Source organism: Chinchilla lanigera, unplaced genomic scaffold (genome assembly GCF_000276665.1).
Source record: "Chinchilla lanigera isolate Chin_1 unplaced genomic scaffold, ChiLan1.0 scaffold00005, whole genome shotgun sequence".
Taxonomy (NCBI): domain Eukaryota; kingdom Metazoa; phylum Chordata; class Mammalia; order Rodentia; family Chinchillidae; genus Chinchilla; species Chinchilla lanigera.
In genome coordinates, this window is record NW_004955406.1 from 2,011,154 (window position 1) to 2,033,507 (window position 22,354).

Here is a 22,354-nt window from a genome sequence, read left to right on the forward strand (position 1 = left end):
TTATTTGAAAGTATTTAAGATATTATTATATTATATTATATTACTTTTTTAGGGGAACAGGGTTTTGCTGTGTAGTTCAGGCTGGCCTTGAACTCAGAGTGACCCTCCTGCCTCAGCCTCCTGCCTGCTGGGATCACAGGTGTGCACCACCATCCCCAGCTTAGATTATTTTTCATAATTTCTAAAGACTTGGACTATGGAAAGCTGCCTCCTCTGAAGTTTGCAGCAGCGCTGCCCTTCATCAGGTTTTGAGTGTTAATCCTATAGCCTGACTTGCGTGTGTCTGAGTCAGGCAGAGATTTGGGCAACCCTTGTGCTCAGTTACTTCCGCAAAACCTCCAGCTCCTGCGGGTCGGTATGTGAACGTGGTGGAAATGCATTCAGAGTCACTGCTCCTCCTCAGTTCTCCTTGGCCTCCCTTGTGGCACACTCTCCTGGCTTCTCCCATACCTCTGTGCTTTCCCAGTGAGCCCAGGATTTGTGGAGAGCAGCCTGAGCCCCTCCATGGCTCTCATCTGCAGGGTCACCTGGATTTTACTGTGGTAATTTAAGCCAGCCTGGAGCAAAGCTTTACACGTTTCCTCGCTGCTCCTGGCTGAGTCTTCCACGGCACCTGGAACTGTTGCCCCAGCCAGGCACAGTGAGTCTGTCCTGGAAGCAGAGCTGCTATGTTTCCAGTGAGTGCTGCTCCAGTAAGACCAGCTAATCCGGCGTGGAACTGGGACTGGGGAACAGCTCCAGATTTCTGTGGCTCCTGCTCTGAGCTTCCTTCCCTTCTGGGCTCCCAGAAACGGTTTTAATTTTGTTCAGGTTCATCAGAAACTGTGAAAGAACTAGAAGACGCTTATCTCTTCTCTCTTTTAAATTTTTTTATAACTTTTTTAGTAAATGTTTTAATTTATTTTCATCTGTGAAAGACAAATTTACCTTTTTCCACTCTTGTTGTCCATCCACAGAACTCAGCGCTGGGCTCATGGTCACACCTTTTCAGGGTCATTTTATGTCACTAATTTGCTGTCAAAAGTGATAAGAGAAAAAGTGGCATGTCGGGTGCCCTGATTGTGTCATTACAGAGCAAAGACTCATCCTCCATTGAATGTGGACTTGCTGGTCCCCTACCCGGAAGCTTGAGAGATGACAGAGCAAAGAGGTGGAAGAAGTTGCAGCACCCCTGTTCTCATGGCAGTGCCCCACGCTGAGAGAGGGAGAGAAGTTTCATCTAGTCTTTTCCGGCTCTTCTCTGCTTCCAGTGAACACTTTTTGAGCAGAATTAGGTGTAGATCAGTAGACTTTCTTGTCATTCTTTTCTCTCCTATCTTACTACTGATAATACAGTCCATAAATTCACCATGCTTTTAGCCAAATGGGCCACCACCTAAGAATTTAAATATTTGGATCAGTTTCCAACCATCATTGCTGCCTGTTATCTTGTCATCTGATTTTAAATTTGAATATGGAAACATCATCCATTCTCTCTGTATATCAGGCAGCCTATAGTATAATTTCACAAAGTTATTTCTCTTCTCAGTTTCTTTGATGTTTATCCATGTGCTTTCTGGTATTTTTCTGGCATCTGACTTATGAATTCCGAGGAGGAGATCTGTATGATCAATTTTTCATCAGGATATTAAGATAAAATATAATTTTTCCCTTAGTAAATATTATTTATGTATACCCATTGCCAAAGAAGCCTTGAGATGTAATAAACGAGGAGGCCTTGCTACATATTTTAAGGGTGGCAAGACAAAGGCAATGTTTATTGAAGAATGAACATATATATGTATGTATATATATATATATCCACACACATGTATAGATATACATGAACATACAAAGTCATGCACACACTTGGTTCTTAAAATAACCCCAAGAGGTAGATGTTATCATGCTCTTACTATAAATGAGAAAAGATTTAGAGTCCAATTTATATGTGACTGAAATCACACAGCTACCAAAGTTTCCCAGCTGGGATTGAAGCTCGTGCATTCCCAACAGATGGATCTCGTCACAATGTTATGCTATCATTCCTTAAAATACAATCTGGCATATGCAAAGACCATTCTTGGCAATGTTGGTGAATAAGTGCGTGAACATTTTTTCAGAATTCTACTTTGAGCACATAAAGGGGAGATCTGAATTATCTTATGTCCAGGATTTTATAATATTTATTTTTAAACTGATGTCAAACCATCTAAACCTTCAAGTCTATGAGAATTCTCATTTAAATGCCAATTAGGTACCACCTATTTATACTATGAAGTCAAATAAGATTGTGACTGCAGATGTTCGTAGCAATGAACCACCTTAAATGTTGGAGTGGAGCCTGTGTGAACGAAGAACTTCTCTCGCATGTTTTACATATTATGTTCTATACCTTTTGGTGTGGGACTGAAATATCAGTTTCAGTCACTGTGGTGGACTGACAACTGGTGGTCAACTTATGTCCAGTTGAATTGAGTGGGCATGGTGCTGACTGTGGGAGGTCCACCTAAGGACTGTTGCAGGTGGCATGGGAGGTAGAACTGGAGAAGAAGAAGTGAGGCTGTTGGGAGCTGGTAGAAGCTATAAGGAGCTGTTGGTTCTCTTGGAGGACCTTGTCATGCTGGCTTTCCTGATGAACCTGGCTGTTTTTATCCTCTGAGCAGCTCAGGACCTTATTGTTGCTGAGAATGGCTTCAGTTCACTTTGGGGGAACTCTGGTCCTCACTCTGAGCATCACTTCCTGGCTTTGGAGTGGAAGATGGTGCACTGCTCAGTCTCCTGGAGAAGCTCACTGCATTGGCTTTCCTGATGGGAACTCAGCTGTTCTGACCATCTGAGGAACTCAGGACCTCACTGTTGCTTAGGATGCCTGTGGTACCTTTGGGGGAGCTGTGGTTCTTATTTTGAGCATCGCTTCCTGGCTCCAATGTAGACACTTCACCTTGCTAGCACAGATCCTTCATCCCGCTGGCACGGACTTTCTAGATTCCACAACTGACCTTTGGACCTTCCCAAGGCCAATCCGTGAAACAGGCCTGCATGAGACATTGTTATGGGCTCTAGGCCTCCAGTTGGACTTGTGCGAGGCACTGTTATGAACTGTAGGTCTTCAGCTGGACTCATTCAAGACATTTCCTTGGGATCCAGGCCCTCAGCTGGATTCTTGGTCTAGAGCGTGTGGCGAGATTTCCTGCACTCTCTTGTATATCATTCTTTGGGTGACTATTATAAATAATCTTAAAAATATGTGTCCTGTATTGCATTGCTTTCCCCTTTCAAATATCCCCCAAACCATAAGTCACCCACTAAGTTTAATCTGTCTTGGAAAATAATCTAACGTTCAATTTTGATTGCTGCCCCTTTATAATCGTTCGTGTTCCTGTAGCACACAGAGTTTTTAGGTAACATCACTAACATTCATTAAATATGTAAACTTCAGTGGGTTGCAAGGGTCTTTGCAAATGCTATAAATGTGGGAGTTTATGAATCTTTGTGATTTCCTGAAGAACAACAGGAAAGCCAGCACGAAGATTAAACACACTGTCAGTGTCCAAGCAGGGACTGCATCAAATAATGGCAAATTCCTGAATTCAAAAATGTAAGGTGCAATTCAGGTACAATTGGGTTTTCTTTCACACATGCCTTTGAGATCATGACTGTTCTTGTCCTTGATCTAAAAAGGCACATAGTTAAAATTTTAATATCACAATGAAATTTCCCAGGGAGAGAAAGACAGAATGAAATGATGTAGATATGTCTAGAGTATCCAGTGTATTCAAAGAATATTTTTCTTTAAAAATATGAATCAAAATATTATCTTCCCTAATATCTGGTGAATTGTCATTGGGGATCCTATGCAATATAGGTATAATTTTAAATGTTGCATATTCCGTGCTCTTGAAATACTGCCTTAAAATGTTATTCATTATATTGTGTCTTAAAAATGGAGTGTGTCGCTCATGGATGCTGATGAGGAAGCAGTGGCCCTTAGCTAAGGCTGCCTGGTGTGCAGGAGAGCTTGATCTTGTTTTCCATCTGTCACCCTGCTCTGGCCTCTGGGTCTCTGTGGCCCACACCCCTGGGCTTCCTTGCACTCTCACTTTCAGATAGTTGATGTAGGTTTTCAGGAGGAACCCGCCAGCCATCAGGGAGAGGTGAAGGGGAAGTCAGAATATTAAAATCCAGCTCAGTGTGTTTGAGGCAGGATAAGACTTGAGCAGGCTGTACCCCTTCTCATTGGTCACCAGTCCTGCAAGATGATGGTGCTTGTATGGCCCTTTCTGTGCCTCAGCTCTGTCCCCTTCCAGGTTAGGCAATGTACACAGAGAAGAGTTTGCGTCTTTAGGAAGACCTGCTTACAAGGTTGCTCTTGATTGACGTCTCAGATGTCATGAGTATCCACCTTGCCCAGAACTGACGATGAAAGTGGATCAAAGCATCTAAATAAAAATATTTGGTTTATGTATAATACCTGCTTTCCACTTGGGGGTGCAATTCTAATATATTACAGAGGTTGTCAATGCGAACAGTAACCAGTCAAAACCCTGAGCCCTGAGATTTCACTGAACTTCCCTGGTTGGCAACACCTCATGGGTTTTCACAATGTGCTGTGGGAGATGAAGTTGGGAGAGGACTCTAGGCAGCTCATGCCTGGTCCCCTGGATATCACTCGTATGTCCTTCACTGTGGCTGATGGTGCCTGTAGTCCTAGCCATGACATAGGGTGTGTCCCCATGGGACCCAGGGTTCTGGTGGGCTCCAGGACTCAGGCATACATAGTAAAGGAGCTCTGCTGCCAACTTGCTTCAATCCACGGAGCTATTTTCATCCACTTTCTTGAAGAGTCACTTTATTAACTTCTTTACAAAGGACTTAAACATAATTTCTTTTTCCTTCTGAGACCCTGAATGAGTCCTCAAGTGACAGCAGATATTTCATATAAAATGTTGATAAATATTTGATGCATTTAATCCTTCACATGATTTGTAAAAATTTCTTAATAAAAAATCTAGTGGTTTAAAAAGCAACACAACAACCCATGCCCTGGACATCTTACTCAATGAGTGAGTCTGACTAGGTTATGCTTCTCTAAATGGATGATGATTTTGTGTCTTGTCATCTTTTGGTTGCCTGTCCTTAAAAATAGTAGATGTTATTTTCTTCTTTGTATATTCTGGGGAAAAAAAGAAAGACACTTGCTCTTATGAAAAAAGGAGTCTTCTTAGGGAGACAAGAAAATTTACAGCAGAAAACAATGATTTTATGGTATAGATTGGTATAATACAAATCATCACTAAAATAGAATAATGTTCTTATATGCACATCATATTTCATCTTAAATGTACTATAGCAGGTGCTGGTATATTTGCATTGTATATTTAAAGAGTTAATTGGTAATATTTAGATTGTTTAACGTGGATGGCTATGTATATCTGCAAATATTATCCTTTACATTGTGTGCTCTATGAAGCAAAAGATGATACTGTGCTTAATGGAATGGACAATTTCTTTAAAACATCCAAGAAGTGTATTACATAAATTTCAACTGTGAATGGAATTTGTGTCACATTTTAAATTAAGTAAAAAAAACATTGTTATTCATACTTGGATGTTTTCTCAAAAACAGATTTAAAAAATGGCCAAGAAAGAAATACATAATGTAAATCACTGTGTTTTTCCACCAACTATGTTCTTGTCAGCTGCTTTGACCTCATATTTGTTTTATGCTTATAGTTAAAAAGCATTGTTTTGGAGAAGTCATGATGCTTACTCTTTGTTTATTAATGTCTCGGTAAACCACATGTCTTCTTGATAAGGTGATCCTGAGTTAGAGAGACCTTTTGGCCGGATATCTTACTTCAGTTTACTTCTCTGTTTATTGATTCTGCTTGCTAATAAATGCTCTCTCCATTGTAATTTAGCTCCATCCCAGCAACCTCCTCCCAGAGGACAAGTTCAAAGTTCTTCTGCAATCAGTCTGTCATGGAGCCCACCTGATTTCCCAAATGCCCGCTGGCTTACCTACAGTTTATTCAGGAATGACTCTGCAATATACGCATCTGAAGACCAGTACCCATATAGTGAGTTAAATGGCTGGGCGACAAAAAGATATAATATTCTCAAATTGATGCATTTGTTAAGTTCTTTGACACTGAGCATAAACATTGTGGTTTCCTCCGTTTAACACAGAGGGTTTCAAGCAGAAAGAGGGAATTGCAAATCTCACTCGTAATCAAACAAATGCAATAAAAATGAGATGCTTATATTTTGGTAAACAGTTAGTGCTTATCAAATTCTCAGAGATGAAAAAAGCAGCTCCCTTTCAGCACCAGTGAGGCTGTGGGGAAGCTGGAACATTGCTAGGCCTCTGGGGGGTGCTTGGGGCTCATCACCACCACTTTGCACGTACAATAAATTGCTAAAATATATGAAAGCCTTTCCTTTTAGGTATCATTCGTTTCATCAAACCTGCATTAGGGGATTAATTCCAAAAGAATAGTTGTAAATGAATGCAATATCACAAAGTGTCTATAACTATACTGTTTGTTAAATCAAAATACTACAAACCATTCCAACATTTGATAATCTTTTAGAATTATAATATACAGCAAAACAGACTCAATCTTGATACATGCTTAAATAAACTGCAGGCTACAATAGCCTGTAAAATGATATCTTAGTTAATAAACAAAAAAGTGAAAAATGTTCATAATTCATTGTTTGAAGTAATTAAAGCTCTTTAAAAAAATCAGTGAATTATATTTCATTTAAACACACAGGGAAACTAAGCACAAATGAATCTATAGTTTCCTCAGGTGCAAATGTTACAGAAAATTTATTAAATTTTGTATTCTAAAGAGTTTTACTTTTTTAAATTTTAGATTAAAGAGGATTTTTTAAAATCTGAAATCATAATACTAACATTCAAACAAATAATGTAATTATATGCATTGCTTGTCCCATAAAGCAGAGGACAGCAACATGAACTTAGTTAGAGATAGGAATGATCTGCATAGGGCAGGTGGGCTATCCTTTTACTGTAACTTTCACAAGATTTTAAATTTGCAGAATCCAAACTATTGAGAAATTATTGTATTTTAAAATACTTAGCTATATCAAATACAATTGAAAGGTGGAATAAAAATAATTTTTAATTTGTTTCCCCTGATTTTTCTCCTAGTCCTATTTAGCTACAATATAGTTTAGGGAACCTTGAAACAGTAATTCTAGTTCAATTTTATGCTCTATTCTCTTTAAGACTTAACTTTCCCAATTCTGGTTAAACATGCATAGTTAGTTAGTAATGTATATAGAGCTATGTCAGAACATTGATATTGCATAGCATTTCTGAAAGTAGGAGAAGGCATAACTTAAAAATATTAGTTGACTTAAAATCTCTTGCTTAGCCTAATTGTATTTTTATGTTCTATAGTAGGTTATACTTTGTAACTAATTTCATATCACCTACATCTAGTTTAGCCTGTCCATTACTTTCTCCCCTTTCTAAATATCTCTTTGGTGCTTAAAGTGTTCTTTGCAGTTAATGGAAACTCTGAAGTTCACGATGCAGATTGCAAGGGGAAATGAACATCTGTCTACATCTGCCACATTGGCAAAGCACCCTAAAAACCTGCTACTAAAATGTTTATTTTCTTCCAAATATCAGCATGATCCAGGTGTCCTGAAACTTAAACTTTTGTGATAGAAGAAGAGAAGAGCTATAAAAATATTAAAAATGATTTTGAAGTTGACAGCACCACTGGTTGAATTATTTCTGAAGGTGCAAGTTAGGGTCACCCTATTTTCCATACAGGTTAATTCATTAGCAGCATTAAATTTAAAGCTATCAGTGGTACCATTCAATCCATGTTTTTCAAAGTAATATATTGTGATTTGTTTTATAGAACATTGCATGTAAGTATGCCACTCTAGCTCTTTTCATGATTTCACTAATATAGAATCCAAATGACAGTTTCTTACATAATAAATGTACATGCATTCACTAATCACACATTTATGTAATCCTATTAGACAAGGTATTATTTCCTAAAACCTTGTTTTTCATTTAAAAAGTGAAATGCCACTTCTGGCATTTCCTGACAATCTGTATAATTAATGATGTGAAAATTATCTGCATGATGGCATTTGAGCAATAAGAGTTGATGAACACTGTCAGAACTTTGTATACTTCTAAGAATACTTTATGTTTATTACTCCATTTCCAGGGCACGGTTAGCATGTGTCACGTGAAAAGGAAGCACTACCTATATTCAGCCCCATGAACACAAATCTTTGGGTTAAATAAAGGCATCTAGAATTATAGGTGGAGAATCACTGAACTTTTCAAAGAAAATTAATAGTGTTGCCTTCCAAGCAAGTTTGATCACTTGGTTGAGACCATTACAGAATTCTCTGTTAGAAGGGAAACTTTTCTTGTCTGGCTTTTGAATACCATGGATTCTCCAGCACAGTAATTTCAATCCTGGGATGATGATACAGTGGTGTAATGCCTCTAAAACTTTCACATAATTTGTTATTCATAACAGCTCATTCCTGGTAGAAAAATTTTAAAGTATCTCAATAATTAGTAATGAGAATATTTAGTGGTTTTTGTAAATAAAATTTGATTGATTTACATCCTCTAGTTTTTTAGATGTAGAAAAGTGTAGAGGTTAAATTAGCACTTTGGAATTGAACATGATCAGTTCTTCATATTGTCTCTGCTGTGGTCTTAATCTGGCTTGGCCATAGTTTTATGTCTCCTAGCTGTGAGGAAGAAAGCAGTTGTCTGGGAAAGTCTAGCTCTTTCTTTCCTCTTGTGTTGTGGAAACATGGCCATGTTCCTGGGTCATTGTAAGTTGCTCCTCGTATGGGATAGCGGGAGTGGGAGATGTCACTGTAAGGAAATCTTCCCACAGCAAATTTAGGAAGATGGTTACTTCTACATATGATACATACGTTTGTTAACACCTGAAGAACTAACATAGTTTAAATTTAACTTCAAACAATAACATGTCTTGGTAAACTCTGGGATTTCATTTACGCCTTTATTATTTGTTTCTGCTGTTGATATCATTGCCATTTATTATGTATAGTATTAGTGCTCAAGGCAACAAGTGAGATGACTCAGCTCTGAGGGAAAGAAACAAACCAAAGATACAAGGAAAAAGGAGGAAAAAAACAAGCAACTGTTTTTAAAGAGTTCTTAATACTATCAATTCGTGGTATTCTTCCCCAGAAGACAGTTAAGATGCATATGGAAAAGTGATTCATTTGTTCAGTAAATTTGTTTTTAGTGCTTCCTCCAAACCAGGAGCTATCCCAGCCTCTAAATGTGAAGCTGGAAGACGAGGTTCCCTTTTCTGAGGGAAGTCGCAGAAGGCAGTACTTGAACTGTTCAACCAGAGTCGGCTGAGAATGTTGAGAGAGGGCAAGGTGGTGCTGGGGTGGAGGAAAGGCAGTGATACCTGTTGTGGGATGAGGAAATGTGAACTGAGAAGGCCACACAGTAAGCAGGTGCCATCAGTTGAATCAGCCAGCTATTGGAGTAGAGGAAGAGTAATTGTCGTGGAAGAAATCACATATGAAAGGCAGACATATGAAGCATAGAGTCCATTCAGATTCCACAAGCAGTGCCCAGTAGCCTTGGGGTGGTACTCAAGGGACAACCGGCAGGCCCAGGAGACATCAGTCAAGATTACAAATTGACACTGGGGAGATAACTCAGTGGCACAGTGCCTGCCTGGAAAGCACGAGGTCCCGAGTTCAATTCCTGGTACAAAACATCCCACAAAAAACAATGATTACAAATTGATGCTGAGGCAAGGAATGTTCATGTTGCCCCCAAATGCTGACCTTTATGGTATGTCATCAAACAATAATCAGTTTTAATCTTATATAGTTTTTATCACCCAGATAAGGAAAGAGGCCAGTCAAGGTGTTGGCCAGGTAACAGGGCAGCCCTGCTAGTCTGCTGACTGCTGGTCTGCTGCACTAGCAGTTCCACGCAGGGAACAGTGTCTTCTGTCTCAGGCACAACAAGAACTTCTTAGTCTTCTACCCAAAGCACACGTTAAGAGGAGAACAAGAACTAAACCAAACTTCTAAGTTTTCTACTGCAAGGGGCACTTTGCTTCCACTGTAGTGAATAGTAAAAGTCCTCAGTATTTGCTTGATCTCACTTTTGAAAGTATGAACATTACTGTTATTCAAATGAGTGTTTATTGGGAGTAGTTCATGTGGTTAAATAATTTAATGGGAGGGCAGTTAGAAATAATTCTCTACCAACTTATGGAATGCAATTTCTTCCCTTTTTCCTTTTCCTTTCAGATATCCAGTACTTCTTAGACACTGCCCTGTCACCGTACACGACATATTCCTATCACATTGAGACCGCCAATGTGCATGGCGCAGCCCAGAGTGCAGCTGTCATTTACAGGACAAAGCCAGGGCTCCCCCGGGGACACCTGAACCTAAGCTACATTATTCCTGTCGGCTCTGACTTTGTGACACTTACCTGGAACACACTTTCAAATCATTCAGGTCCTATAGAGAAATACATTTTGTCCTGTGTTTCTCTGGACAACCTTACGTCGTGCGTTCCCTATGAAGGTCGTGAAACCTCAGCCACCATTTGGGGGTTGATTCCATTCACCAAGTACCAGTTTTCCGTACAGGCTTGCACCAGCGGGGGCTGTGTCCAGGGCTCGCCCATCACACTGACCACAGCCCAGGCCCCGCCAAAGGGGCTGAGTCCACCCAAGGTCCGGAAAGTCAGTTCCACCGAACTTCATGCAGAATGGGGTCCACCAGCAGAACCGAATGGTAAGCTCTCAAGGTCCCCCTTCCCTTTCCTGAACAAGAGTGAACAACCCAGCATTGGGAATTGTGTGAGAAGCTTGTGGACACTGTATTCATTTATGTAATTCTGTTCTAATTGAGAAAAAAAATCCTAAAGGTACAAGATGCTGTTTCTCCTAGTTAGTTGAACAAGTGTATTTCTTCTAATCTAATAACAAATTCCATTCAATTAAATTGCCCCTTAAAAGGCTAATATTATCTTTGCTCTTAATGACATCTGCCATAACACAAATGATGTTTATAATTGGAAGCTCATTTATGAAATGCATTATATTTGACTGTGTCACAAGTTAGGGCACCCATGAACAGTAAATTTTATCTTTTAAGCAGAAAAAGGATATAAAATAATATGAAAAATATGTATATAGGCTTGCTGACTCCATTAAGTTAATTTTTGTGTTCATATGATTGAACCCTTGGTTATACAGGCCAGCCACATATTCATAGATTTTTAGTAATTTATATCATGTACCTATTATGGCAAAACTTTTCCTCAGATATTGGAAGTTTCTTGGTAAAATTGCATAAAAGCTAACTATAATATTTATACAAGTAGGGCTTATATTAAACAGATAATTAAATTAAAATCCTCAAATTTCAAAATATGCAAATTGGAGGTACAATTATTGGGTTTTCTAAATGAACTAGTCATCCATGGTAGAAATTATGACCATGGATCCTGAAAAGGATTGATTTACCTATGATAAAGTGTAGGTATTTTGTACTTATATACTCTCTTTTGGTTTGTTTTTCCATGAATGTGTTTAATAGTTTTTGCAGGGGCTGGGGATTTAGATCAGCGGCACAGCGCCTGCCTGGCAAGCGCAAGGTCGTGAGTTCGATTCCCAGTACCGGAAAAAAAAAGTTTTTGCATTCATCTAATCCAATAGTCTGTTGTCTTTTATAAGTACCTGTTACCTAGATTACTAAATTTCAACATGTAGATTACTAATGAAATTGACAGGTGATGGAGTTAGAGTAATGAATAAATGAATAGCCAGCATCCTTCTACCTACCTCTCCCTGAACCACCCCAAAATAGCTCCTTTGTCTGAGTCCCCATGGTCCGTTGTTTAACTTTGGCAGGAATCGTTATAAAATATGAATTACACATGAAAAGATCGGGATCTACTGAGGAACATAGAGTGTTTCAGAGCAGTGGCTGGCTCGGCCCTCGGCCTTCTGCAGAACCAGCTGATGGCAATGCACAGCGACCTCCTCAGACTGCTGCAACCGTCGCGGGCCTGGAGCCACACACAGAGTACGCATTTAAGGTCTCAGCTGAGAACATGGTCGGTAGTGTGTCTTCTGCGTGGATTTCAGAGAGAACAGGAGAATCAGGTAAGGTCCAAAGCTTTCAGCTCTGCTATCAATCCTTGAATGAAATTGTTGCCTGACATTCAAGGAAGCAGCGGGAAAACTGTGCCTTTTGAAAAGCGCGCATTAAAACTTACTTAGGCCAACGAAAAATTTCACATATGGGTTGACTTCATAAATAACTCATTATGTATTATTTATTTGCAGGAAGTTGAGGCAAAAAAGTAAATGCTTTAGCCTTTAATTCATAAAGGAAGGGGAGGTGACTCACCTGCACTTATCGTGTTTGGGGAATGCGTCCCACAATGCCAGTTGGTTTCCAGTCCTGGAGTGGCTGGTCACTTCTCTCTTCTTGTTCGCATTCATCCCTGTGAAACAGATAGCTGTTACCAATCCCACAGTTCTGCTTCTGTTTTTGATTTTCTTTCTCCAAATCAAAAGTGTGGCTTACTAGGCTGTACACAATAGTAGACATCTCGGTACCAAAATCTGTAGCTCAAAGGTGTGGCTAGAAGCCCTTGGCATTATGGGAAAGAAGGGCAAACTTTTTTTCAAGCTATCTTCATTAAGGCACATGAGTTATTTTTCTTTAACTTTCCATGCTATTTTGTACATTCAGCCCACTTCAAATTTCATGAGCATTTATGAAAGCAATGACACTTTTGTTTCACTTTGGCTCAATAGAGATCCAAAGAAACCCAGATCCTGATCTCAGTGTGAACCGTGAGAACTGTGGAGAACTGGCGTAGCTTTGGGTCGATGGCCAAGGGAATCATTTCGTGAATAAAATGCGCAGTGTGCTTGCGGCTGTCCTAATGATTCCCAGCCATCTTGGGCAAATAATAGTGCTGTGATCGCACAAGTGATGAGCCATGGCACCAAGAAGGGGAAAGCCAAGGTCAGGAATGAAAAGTAATGGATGAAACTGCAATGCTGGACCCTCATAACGGTATGGGTCACTGGCTAATGAAAGTGCGATGAGGTCCTTTGATAATACACCTTTGCTTAGCACATTTAAAAGCTCTACTAAGGTCTCGAGCAAGGCGGGAGGAAGACTTATGGTGTATCTGCACCCTGCACATTTCAACTGAGACTGATTGAAAACTTGGAGCGTTTCTTTGGGGTTACTTAGACTATTTTAGATTTATCTCATTCTAAGAATTATATATTTCCCCGGCTGCATTGGTTTGGCTCAGTAAAATATTTCTTTCCATGAGCAATCCAGCACATAATTGTGTGTTGTTCTGAACTTTGTGGACTAAGACATACTCGGATTCTGTGATTACTTTCAAATAGTCATAATTCCTATGGTTTTCTGCTCAGTTACCTACTAGCCATCTTTATAAACATTTGTGAATTTCCTATAAGATATTTATTCTATAAATGCAAAGTAGCTTGTAATATAAAGATGGAGAACATTCTTTCAGATGATTTTTTAACATATACATATATATATATATATAAAACAGTATACTCTTTGATTTTTTTTCCAAATCAAAATGTTTTATAAAGAATAGGCCATTTCAGAAACTGGAATAAACACGTGACTAGATTTGAAAATGTATCGGGCTGGCATTTCTGGTTTTGATGTCCTTATCTTTGGACAGCACCTGTTTTCATGAGGCCCCCTTCAGTCTCTCCGCTGTCCTCACACTCTCTCAATGTCTCCTGGGAGAAGCCACCAGAAAATGCTACAAGAGGAAGAGTCCTGGGCTACAACATCACTCTGGTTTCTGAGCAGTTGCCACAGCAGTCTACCCCGGTGATGTTGCAACAGGTACTGTTATTTTTAAACAGTCTTTTCAGAGTTGAATTATGGCTTCATTTGAGTTTCTGAATTTGCAGAATTCTGTACCAGAATTCTCCCTATGCACCTGTTAAATGGGACATTTTGGTTTTTAGCATATTTACATACAAGGCCTTTTATACCAGTCACTTGTTTTTTTCTAATATAAGCATACACTGAGACAAAGTTGGTATAATTTTAATTCATAAGGCCTGATTTTTTTCCACCCATCTTTAAATATTTGCAAGAAGTTAACTTTTAATAGCTATTTCTTTTGTATTATTGAGACACACAATAGTCTACTTAACCCATTCATAATCAGTTGATATTTATGTATTTTAGAGAATTGATACATTAATTAAATCTTTATTTCTAGTTCTTTGGAAAATATTCTGAAAAATAGTTTATCACATATTACAACAAAAGTTATGAACATGTCCAAGGTTTTGGATATGCAATCCCATAATGCCTTCTTGTGGTTTACATTCCATCCAGCAGTAATGAAACTTATTATGATAGCTAATGGTGATCAAGGGTTTACTGTGTCCCTGAACTAGGCCGCCTGATACGCAGGACAGTCCCGGAAGATGGTAGGTCCCTGTTCTCTCTGCTTGATACGCAAGGGTAATGTTTCGTATCTTTGTAGCCTGGCAGACCAGCTTGGGAGTGGGCATGACAGAGACTGCCGAGGGCACCGGCTGAGCTGGTCTGTGTTCATGTCTGCCCAGTGCCTCTTTTGAGGGACTTGAGCTTTGGGGGGCACTAACAGGAGATAAGAAGATCTTATACTTCATTCCCATTTCCACAATTTTTCCCCAGGATTCCTATTCCTGATTTTCCAGTCTCCTTTATTCCCTATGGTTAAGGTACCAAGCTGCTGCTGTGTGGTGTCCACATACGTGTAACCTTATGCACTTCATTTTCCAGTAAAATAGATGAGCAGGCGCACTGCCTTGGGTTCTGTCTGTTGAAAAGATTGTTTCTGTCACTGCCATTCTTTAGGACTTCCTCACTGGGGCTACAGAGCAGCATTCACTATTTTCTGACTTGTGGTCAGACACCAAGACAACACATCTGTGAATTAAACTCTGTGTTTCCCCTTTCGGGTCCTGAGGGAACCCCCTGAGTTTTCATGGTTGGGCTTGTACTCAATCCCAGGCATTCACTTTTATCTTAGGAAGAATTCCTGCTGTGGCACCTGATTCTAAAACTTGGCCTGTCGGAAAGAACACAAGTCATGAAAGTAGTTCTGACTACAGTGTCATTTGGGTTCTCTGGTGACATGCTCTGCTTTACCTGAAGCCCGTTGACATGCCAGGAGTGTCTAGCAAATGGCATAGGGTTTCTGTCACACAGTATGGCCTTACTTTGGACCCTAAGGCCCTATTTTGTGTCTCCTTCCAGTAGTACTTTTGCCTGTAACACAACAGTCTCTGTTTGGTTTTATGTCCCAAATGGCTCATCTGCCTGTACCTCAGCCTGGGTCAGGGAGGAGCCCTTTCCTGGTCTGGGAGACACTCGGTGTGGCAGCACTCCATGCCGCTTGATGACGTGGAGAGGAAGTACCCAGGTGTGGAGTTGCTCCCTTAGGCCCAGGAGAGGTTTACCACGCGTTGTGCTTCCCTCTCAGTGGTAGAAAGATCCTGCAGTTTTCTTTCACTTTGCAGTTGCTGTCTTAGCGTGCTTCAGGCAACTTGGATTCCTAAAACCCTCACTCAGGTGACACATCCCTTAAATTTTAGAAGCCTGAGCTCCCTCTCTGTGGGGCACATGTTTTACCAGACCCGTACATAGCTGCTGTTTCTTAGTTATCTGATCTGTTTAACATGATGCTAATGATAAGGAACCTTTTATAGTTTGTCTGAAATTGGTAATTAATTATCTTCAGATTCTCTGTGTCTTTCTTGAATGTGTTGATAACAGCCAGCAAAAGCCGTCTGCTCCTATAGTCCTTAAAATTACAACTTTCCCCCAAAGAAGTTCCTGCAGTTGGGAGTCCAACTCCAACGGAAGTTTTTTTTGTTTTGTTTTGTTTTTTCCTGTACCGGGAATCGAACTCATGACCTTGCGCTTGCCAGGCAGGCACTATGCTGCTGAGCTGAATCCTCAGCCCCTCAACAGAAGTTTAAAAGGTGCACCACTAGAGCTGTGCAGTGGGCTCCCAAGCGCTGGTTTATTCCTGTGCTGAGGTCCTTGGCAGCCAGCTGGGGAGTCTCCTTCCTGGGGCCGCTCCAGGCGTTGCTGTTGTACGTTGGGTTCCCTGGAGGTGTGCTCCAGGCTCCTGTGTTCGGGGTGCGCTCAGAACCAGCACATGCACAGCAGTAAGAGGAGCGGGGCTGAGAAGAATAAGGAGTGCATTGACCAAGTCATCGTAAAACTGGCCTCAGCTGACGATGTGGGCAGTGCTGGGGCTGAAATGACCTCAAAGGTTCCCCCAAATTGATTCAAGAGCTCAGATCTCAGTCCCTCTGCAGTATTTGTTTCCTAGGAATGCCATCATGAATCTTCATAAGTGGAGAGGCTTAAAACAACAATATTCTCAGAGCACTGGAGGCTGGAAGTCCGAGATGAATGGGCAGACAGGGCCGTGTTCTTTGCACCCCCTCTAGAGGAGCATCCTTTCTTGTCCTTTCTGGCTTCCTGTCTCTGCTGGTGCTGCTGCTGGGGACAGAATTTCAGTCTCTGCCTCTGTCATCACAGGGCCTTCATCTGCTTTTCCTGTGTGTCCGCATTTCTCCTAGGAAGGCATCGGCCATTGGATTTAAGGCTAACTCTAAATATGGGGTGACCTAGCTAACTACGCAAGCAAAGACCCTATATCCAAAGGGTCCCGAGTCTTGGGTAGACAGGAAAATTTAGGAGATATCCTTCAATCCACTAGTAATAGGTTTGCCACTTTTTTCTAAGTCTTTTTAGTGGACAGAGCATATACATGACGCTAAATTTTATTTTTTTGGACTAGACAAAGTCAGTAACTAATTTATGCTCCCTTGTACTTTTCTTTTAATCAGATATGTGTTGACTCATCTGCAGGTACCTCATGATAAAAACACAATTAGCGCAATACATATCTTTTAGCTTAAACAATTCAGTCTATCCATCTGCTTTATTAAGATATTTGAGGTACATTTTCAGTTATAATTGCTGTTTGCTCTTTAATTGTTATGCTTTCTTCTATATTTATCATTTGGTGTTTTGTTTTATTATTGTTTTCACCTTTCTGTTGCCTTTCTAAGTTGCAAAGTTTTAATTTCAATACTTAGGCAAATATTCTATGGGATTTTTTTTTTTTATTCCTCCAAGGAAAATACCAAAAACTTTACTCCTAGTGTTATTAAACTTTGTAGTTATCTGCATTTATGTTTATTTATGGAAGATCACTCTAGATGAATGCAGTCATGTATCACTTACTGGCTGGAGTATGTTCTGAGAAGTGTATTATTAGGAAACTTCACTGAACAAATACCCCAGAGTGAACCTACACAAACTGAAATAATCAAAACCAACTGCTTCATGCAGTCTATTGATGCCATCAGAAACATGGTAAACATGAGATGAACGAGGGCTGTTTATAGTAAACTTTTTTTTTTTCATAATGACAGGCAACATTTATTGGGGGTCTTCCCCTTGGACTGGGTATTTTACACACATTATCACAATGACACATGTGCATTTCCATACAACCCTACTTTACTGTAGTTTTTTCAGTGTGGAAAATTTAACCCTGGGATTTATTCATGCTAGGCAAGTGCTGTACCTTTGAGCTATGGCTCTGGGTCCCCCCACTAATTTTAATTAGTGTAGAGCACTCTATTACTATATAGTAATGGTTTACTTTAAAGGGATGATTAAGTGAATAGTATAGTAAATACATAAACCAGTAACATAGTCACTCATCATCATTTTCAAGTATTAAGTGTGATACGTAATTATGGGCTGTACTCTTCTACCACTGGCAGCCCAGCAGTTTTGTTTGTTTGTTTGAGACAGGGTTTCACTATGTAGCACAGGCTGGCTTTGAACTCACTGTGTAGCCCAGGGTGGTCTTGAGTTCCCAGCAATCTTCCAGCCTCAGCCTCCCAAGTGCTGGAATTACAGGCCTGTGCCACCACACCTGGCATGTTTCTTTACACTAACATCACCATAAACACGTAATATGTTGTGCTGCATTAGAATGGTGACATTTTTAGGCAATAGAAGTATTTCAGGCCCCTTATAATCTTAAGGGACCACAGTCAAAAATGCAATCAATCTGGTCCATTTTTGACCAAAATTTGATTATGTGGTACATGAGTATATGTCAGTAGCCCTACATAAAATAATTTTATATTCCTAGTTGGTCTACACTTTAATGACTTCTTTACTAAATATAATTTGCACCCACAGCCTAAGAAAATTTACATACTGTTTTTGATCAATTGTAGTCATAACGATAGGATTGATCCTCTGTGTTGATTGTGTAATTACTCGTTTATGGACTATGGAGTTCCTCACAGGCTCCTTTGCTCAAATCTGCTATTTTCAATTGAAAGTGCTTGATTAAGACAATATTTCAAAAAATGTAACTGTTTGATCTGATCTGCCTATGCTAATTTCCATAGGAAAGATAATTGAGAACTGACCTCATGTGGATGCTCAGTCATGTTTCATCTTCATTTCCCTTTTACTTCTGTGGCTTTTGTAAAAACTTAAATGACGGCATTGATTTTAACAGCGACATCATACTCCTTGGGTGCCATCAAATAGCATGTGGCATTCCTAGTTTGGGTTACTTTTGACCAAACCCCATGGTTTTGTTGGACTTTTTCACAGTAACAATGACAGTGTCACCATCTCTATCTCTACCATGGGTGACAATAACCATGCTACCATGCTGCTTTATGAGGCAATAACTTGGTTTTCTCATTTATCTACTCAGGAACTGGATTATTACCTCATAAAACAGTGTGATTGTACAATTATCAATTAAATCCTGGTTTGTTGAGACTCTTTTAGAAAAATCCCTTTCCTAATAGTAGCTGGCAATAATTCCCTCTTCCTGAATTCATGGAACTTCAACTGCCCAGATTTTGCTTTTTTCACTGATTATCTGTTACCTGACCGTTGTGATTCTTGCCCTGAAGCTACTGCACAAGGCCCAGCCTCAGGAGCTGTCTTACATCGTCAGAGGACTGAAGCCCTACAGGATCTATGCGTTCACTGTTTCTCTCTGCAATTCAATTGGCTGTGTAACGAGTGCTTCCGGAGCAGGGCAGACTTTAGCAGCAGGTAAGCATGTTTCAATGGGCATGAAAAATATACTGTGTATTTATAAACAAGTGCCTATAAAGGTTCCCTGCTTTGGACTTAATACTTGTCTTTTCTGTTCTCTGCTACTCCCTCACTAAATCTGATTGCTGAATACCTTAATGTGTCTAAAACAAACAAAAACATTAAGTGTAAGAGGTGCCTGGAAGCCCTGCACTGCTGCCATGCCATAAGAGTTAGATGCAGTGGGACCATGATTCCAGGGTTTGGGCACCAACCCGGGTCCTAGCTGCATTGGGACAGTTGTGAGAAGTGCTGGGAAAGCTTTTTTGGATGGTTTTACGGTACTACCCACTCCTACCTCCTGGACATATGCAGGAATTATAGGATCACCCTAACATTTTATTTTACCTTTATTGAGGCAAAATTGTTTACTTAATATTTTATTTATAAATAATAAGAAGCTCCTACATTTGTAAACTTTAAATAAAACTTGTTCTCAAAGTCTGAGTAGGAAATGATTTGTATCATTTTGGTTTGTTTTACCTAGAGCCAGCTAGGTTTACCCAGATCTGACAGCAGGTAGCACTAACACCTATTAATACAGTAACTTAGTACGTGCTATATTTTTAAATCAAGGTATTTCTGCAAGCAATCCAGCAAGGTTTAGTTTGTTTCTCTTTAAGAAATAATAAAAAGAGATTCAGAAAGGTGATGGAAAAACAAAGTGAATGAAATAAAGTGAAAGTTTAAATTTTAAAAATGTATTACAGTAAATGATGCATTGCCATTAATCCCCCTCACTTTAAATGTACTTCTGTCATTGTTCTTGACACATTCTGAAGTGGTTCTGGAAGTCCTCTCTCATGAGTGTCTTCACAGAGGTGTGATAAATAATACAGACTGCTGCTCTGAAGTGCCAGGCAATGGAAAGGCAGGCTGGTAACAACATTATGATGTCTCCTCACCCACCTAGTTCAGTGGGTCTGGCACCATGTGCTTTCTAGCTCCTTCCAAAAATCAAAATGATCATGAAAGGTAAATGTTTTTAATGTAGTCAAGACATCGAGGCAGCTGCAACAGGACAACTAAAGATACTTACAAAAGAGAACTTTCAGAACTGCTTCAGAAAATGGAAAAATGATGGGATAAATGTGTTGAAAACAATGGAAAGTTTTTTGAGGGAGATTAATGACAATGTGTCTTTTACTGAAATTTTTAAAAAATTTAAACACACATACGCTGCATTTTTTATCAACCTTATATTTAACTAAAAACATTTCATAGATCTCTTTCCTAAATGTTTTCATCATAATATTAATAGGTCTATTTCCATTAGAGTTTTCCCCCTAGTTATGGAAAAACTTATTTGGCACAAATTATTTCTTTCAAGTAATTTTGTTTGTTCCAGTTTTCCACTAATGAGAATGACTCACAAATTCCATGAAATTATGGTTAATTATTTCCATGGCTAAACTTTTTATATATCTGTGTATTTTATCTGTATGGATTTCAGATGTGTGAATATTGTCATGGAGTTCCCCACATACAGCCATTTATGGTGTGCCTAGCTTTCCTATAAGATTATTTTTATATTCTATGTCATTCAAGGATTACAGAATAGGAATAATAAAAGAAATACTTTGTTTTATTTAGGAAAAATGGCATGGTTTTGGGCGAAAGTAGAAACAATCTTGCAGGCTAGGCAAAGTGAAAACTGATTCAGCACAGCTGAAGGTGTAGAAGGTTGAAGACACAGGCGTAGGGTGAAGAGCTTAAACCATGTGATGGAATAAGATGGCAAGTCATTTAGTGTGATGAGATAGCCACTAGTAAGGTTTTGTTGTAACCTTCCTCCCAGTGCTGGTACAGCCAGTACCCAGTACCATTCATGGTACTGGAATTGCACTCATCAGGGCACTGAGCGTTGGTGCATTTATGGCTAAGTGTGCTGATAGGAGGTGAGGCCTGGCCGGAAGAGGGGGTCAGTGTGCCTTTGGAGGGTGCATCTCCCACCCCACTTCTTTCTTTCTCTGCTTCCTGACTGCCACAAAGTGCGTAGCTTTCCTCTATCATGCCCTTCCAGCATGCTATTCCTGCCTTGGAGCTGACCAACCATGGACTGAACCCTCTGAAAACCATGAGCCAAAGTAACCTCCTGTTCCTTTCAGTTATGGGTGTTGGGTATGTTGTATTAGTGATGGAAAAGGAGCTGAAGCGAGGCGGGCCTGGTCTAGAGACTAGTGGGATCCTGGAGAAAGAAGAAAGAAAGGAAGAGAAATGTCTGTAGGGCGGGTTGCCCCTGCCCCATGCACTAGTGATCACACTTGTCTACCCTCACCCTCGTTGCCAGCAGCAGTGAGTTCCCATGCAGCTCTGTAGTGCTCTCTGTAGCTATTGGTAAGAAGGATTCAGGGCACCGCTGGTCACAAGAAGGACTAATCTCAGCCTTCTGTATTATTTCTCCACCCTTTCTCCTGGGAAAACAGGATGTGGACATAGCTCATATCTTCTAAAAGTTATCAGATATGAACATCAGTTAGCTTTGGAAAGTAAGAATTTATTCATATAAATTTTGTGGGATGATGAGTAATTTTATTTTTCTCTGTGCTTTATTTACATTTTAAAATATATTTAGGGGAAAAATAATAAGGCAGAATACAAGCGTTTGAATTTGGGCTCTGCCATTTACATGTGCCATTTAGCCGTGGAAACTCAAGTGAATTATTTAACCTCTGTTGCTTAGTTTTCTGATTTATAAATAATGATAATATATTTAGTAAGGTTTTTATGAGGATTAAAATGAGTTAATGCGTATAAAATATTTAAAGTGGTGCACATCACAGAATAAATTCTCAATAAAATTTGTTATTATCATGTCTATTATAATATTATACAACATTTTATTATTCAGTGAGTAAATATAGAATTTCTAGTGTTACCCAATCAAGATGTTTAGTGTACAACTGTAGTTTTATAATATTATTATACCACATATGTGACAATGGAGAGTCCTAAAATTAGGTTTATTATAACATAAACTTTTGGAGAATTTAAAGTCTGCATTTTTCTATTTCTGTAAGAAGCATGGCACTCAGAATTGTGATGTCCATTTCATGTGTCTCAAAGCTGTGTCAAATTTGCAGTTTGCAATCTTAATAAT

The 22,354-nt window shown here is 39.5% G+C and overlaps 1 protein-coding gene across 2 annotated transcripts in view; it reads left to right on the forward strand.

Moving 5' to 3' along the window:
* The window catches only part of Ush2a (Usher syndrome 2A (autosomal recessive, mild)), a gene marked incomplete in the record, with an annotated part of 661,834 nt that overhangs the window by 173,323 nt on the left and 466,157 nt on the right, over nt 1-22,354 (forward strand). For both annotated transcript variants that reach the window (XM_013519932.1, XM_013519934.1), the window contains 5 exon segments: nt 5,904-6,062; nt 10,312-10,806; nt 11,928-12,182; nt 13,766-13,935; nt 19,068-19,212. In XM_013519932.1, the coding sequence (XP_013375386.1) occupies nt 5,904-6,062; nt 10,312-10,806; nt 11,928-12,182; nt 13,766-13,935; nt 19,068-19,212 (1,224 nt within the window).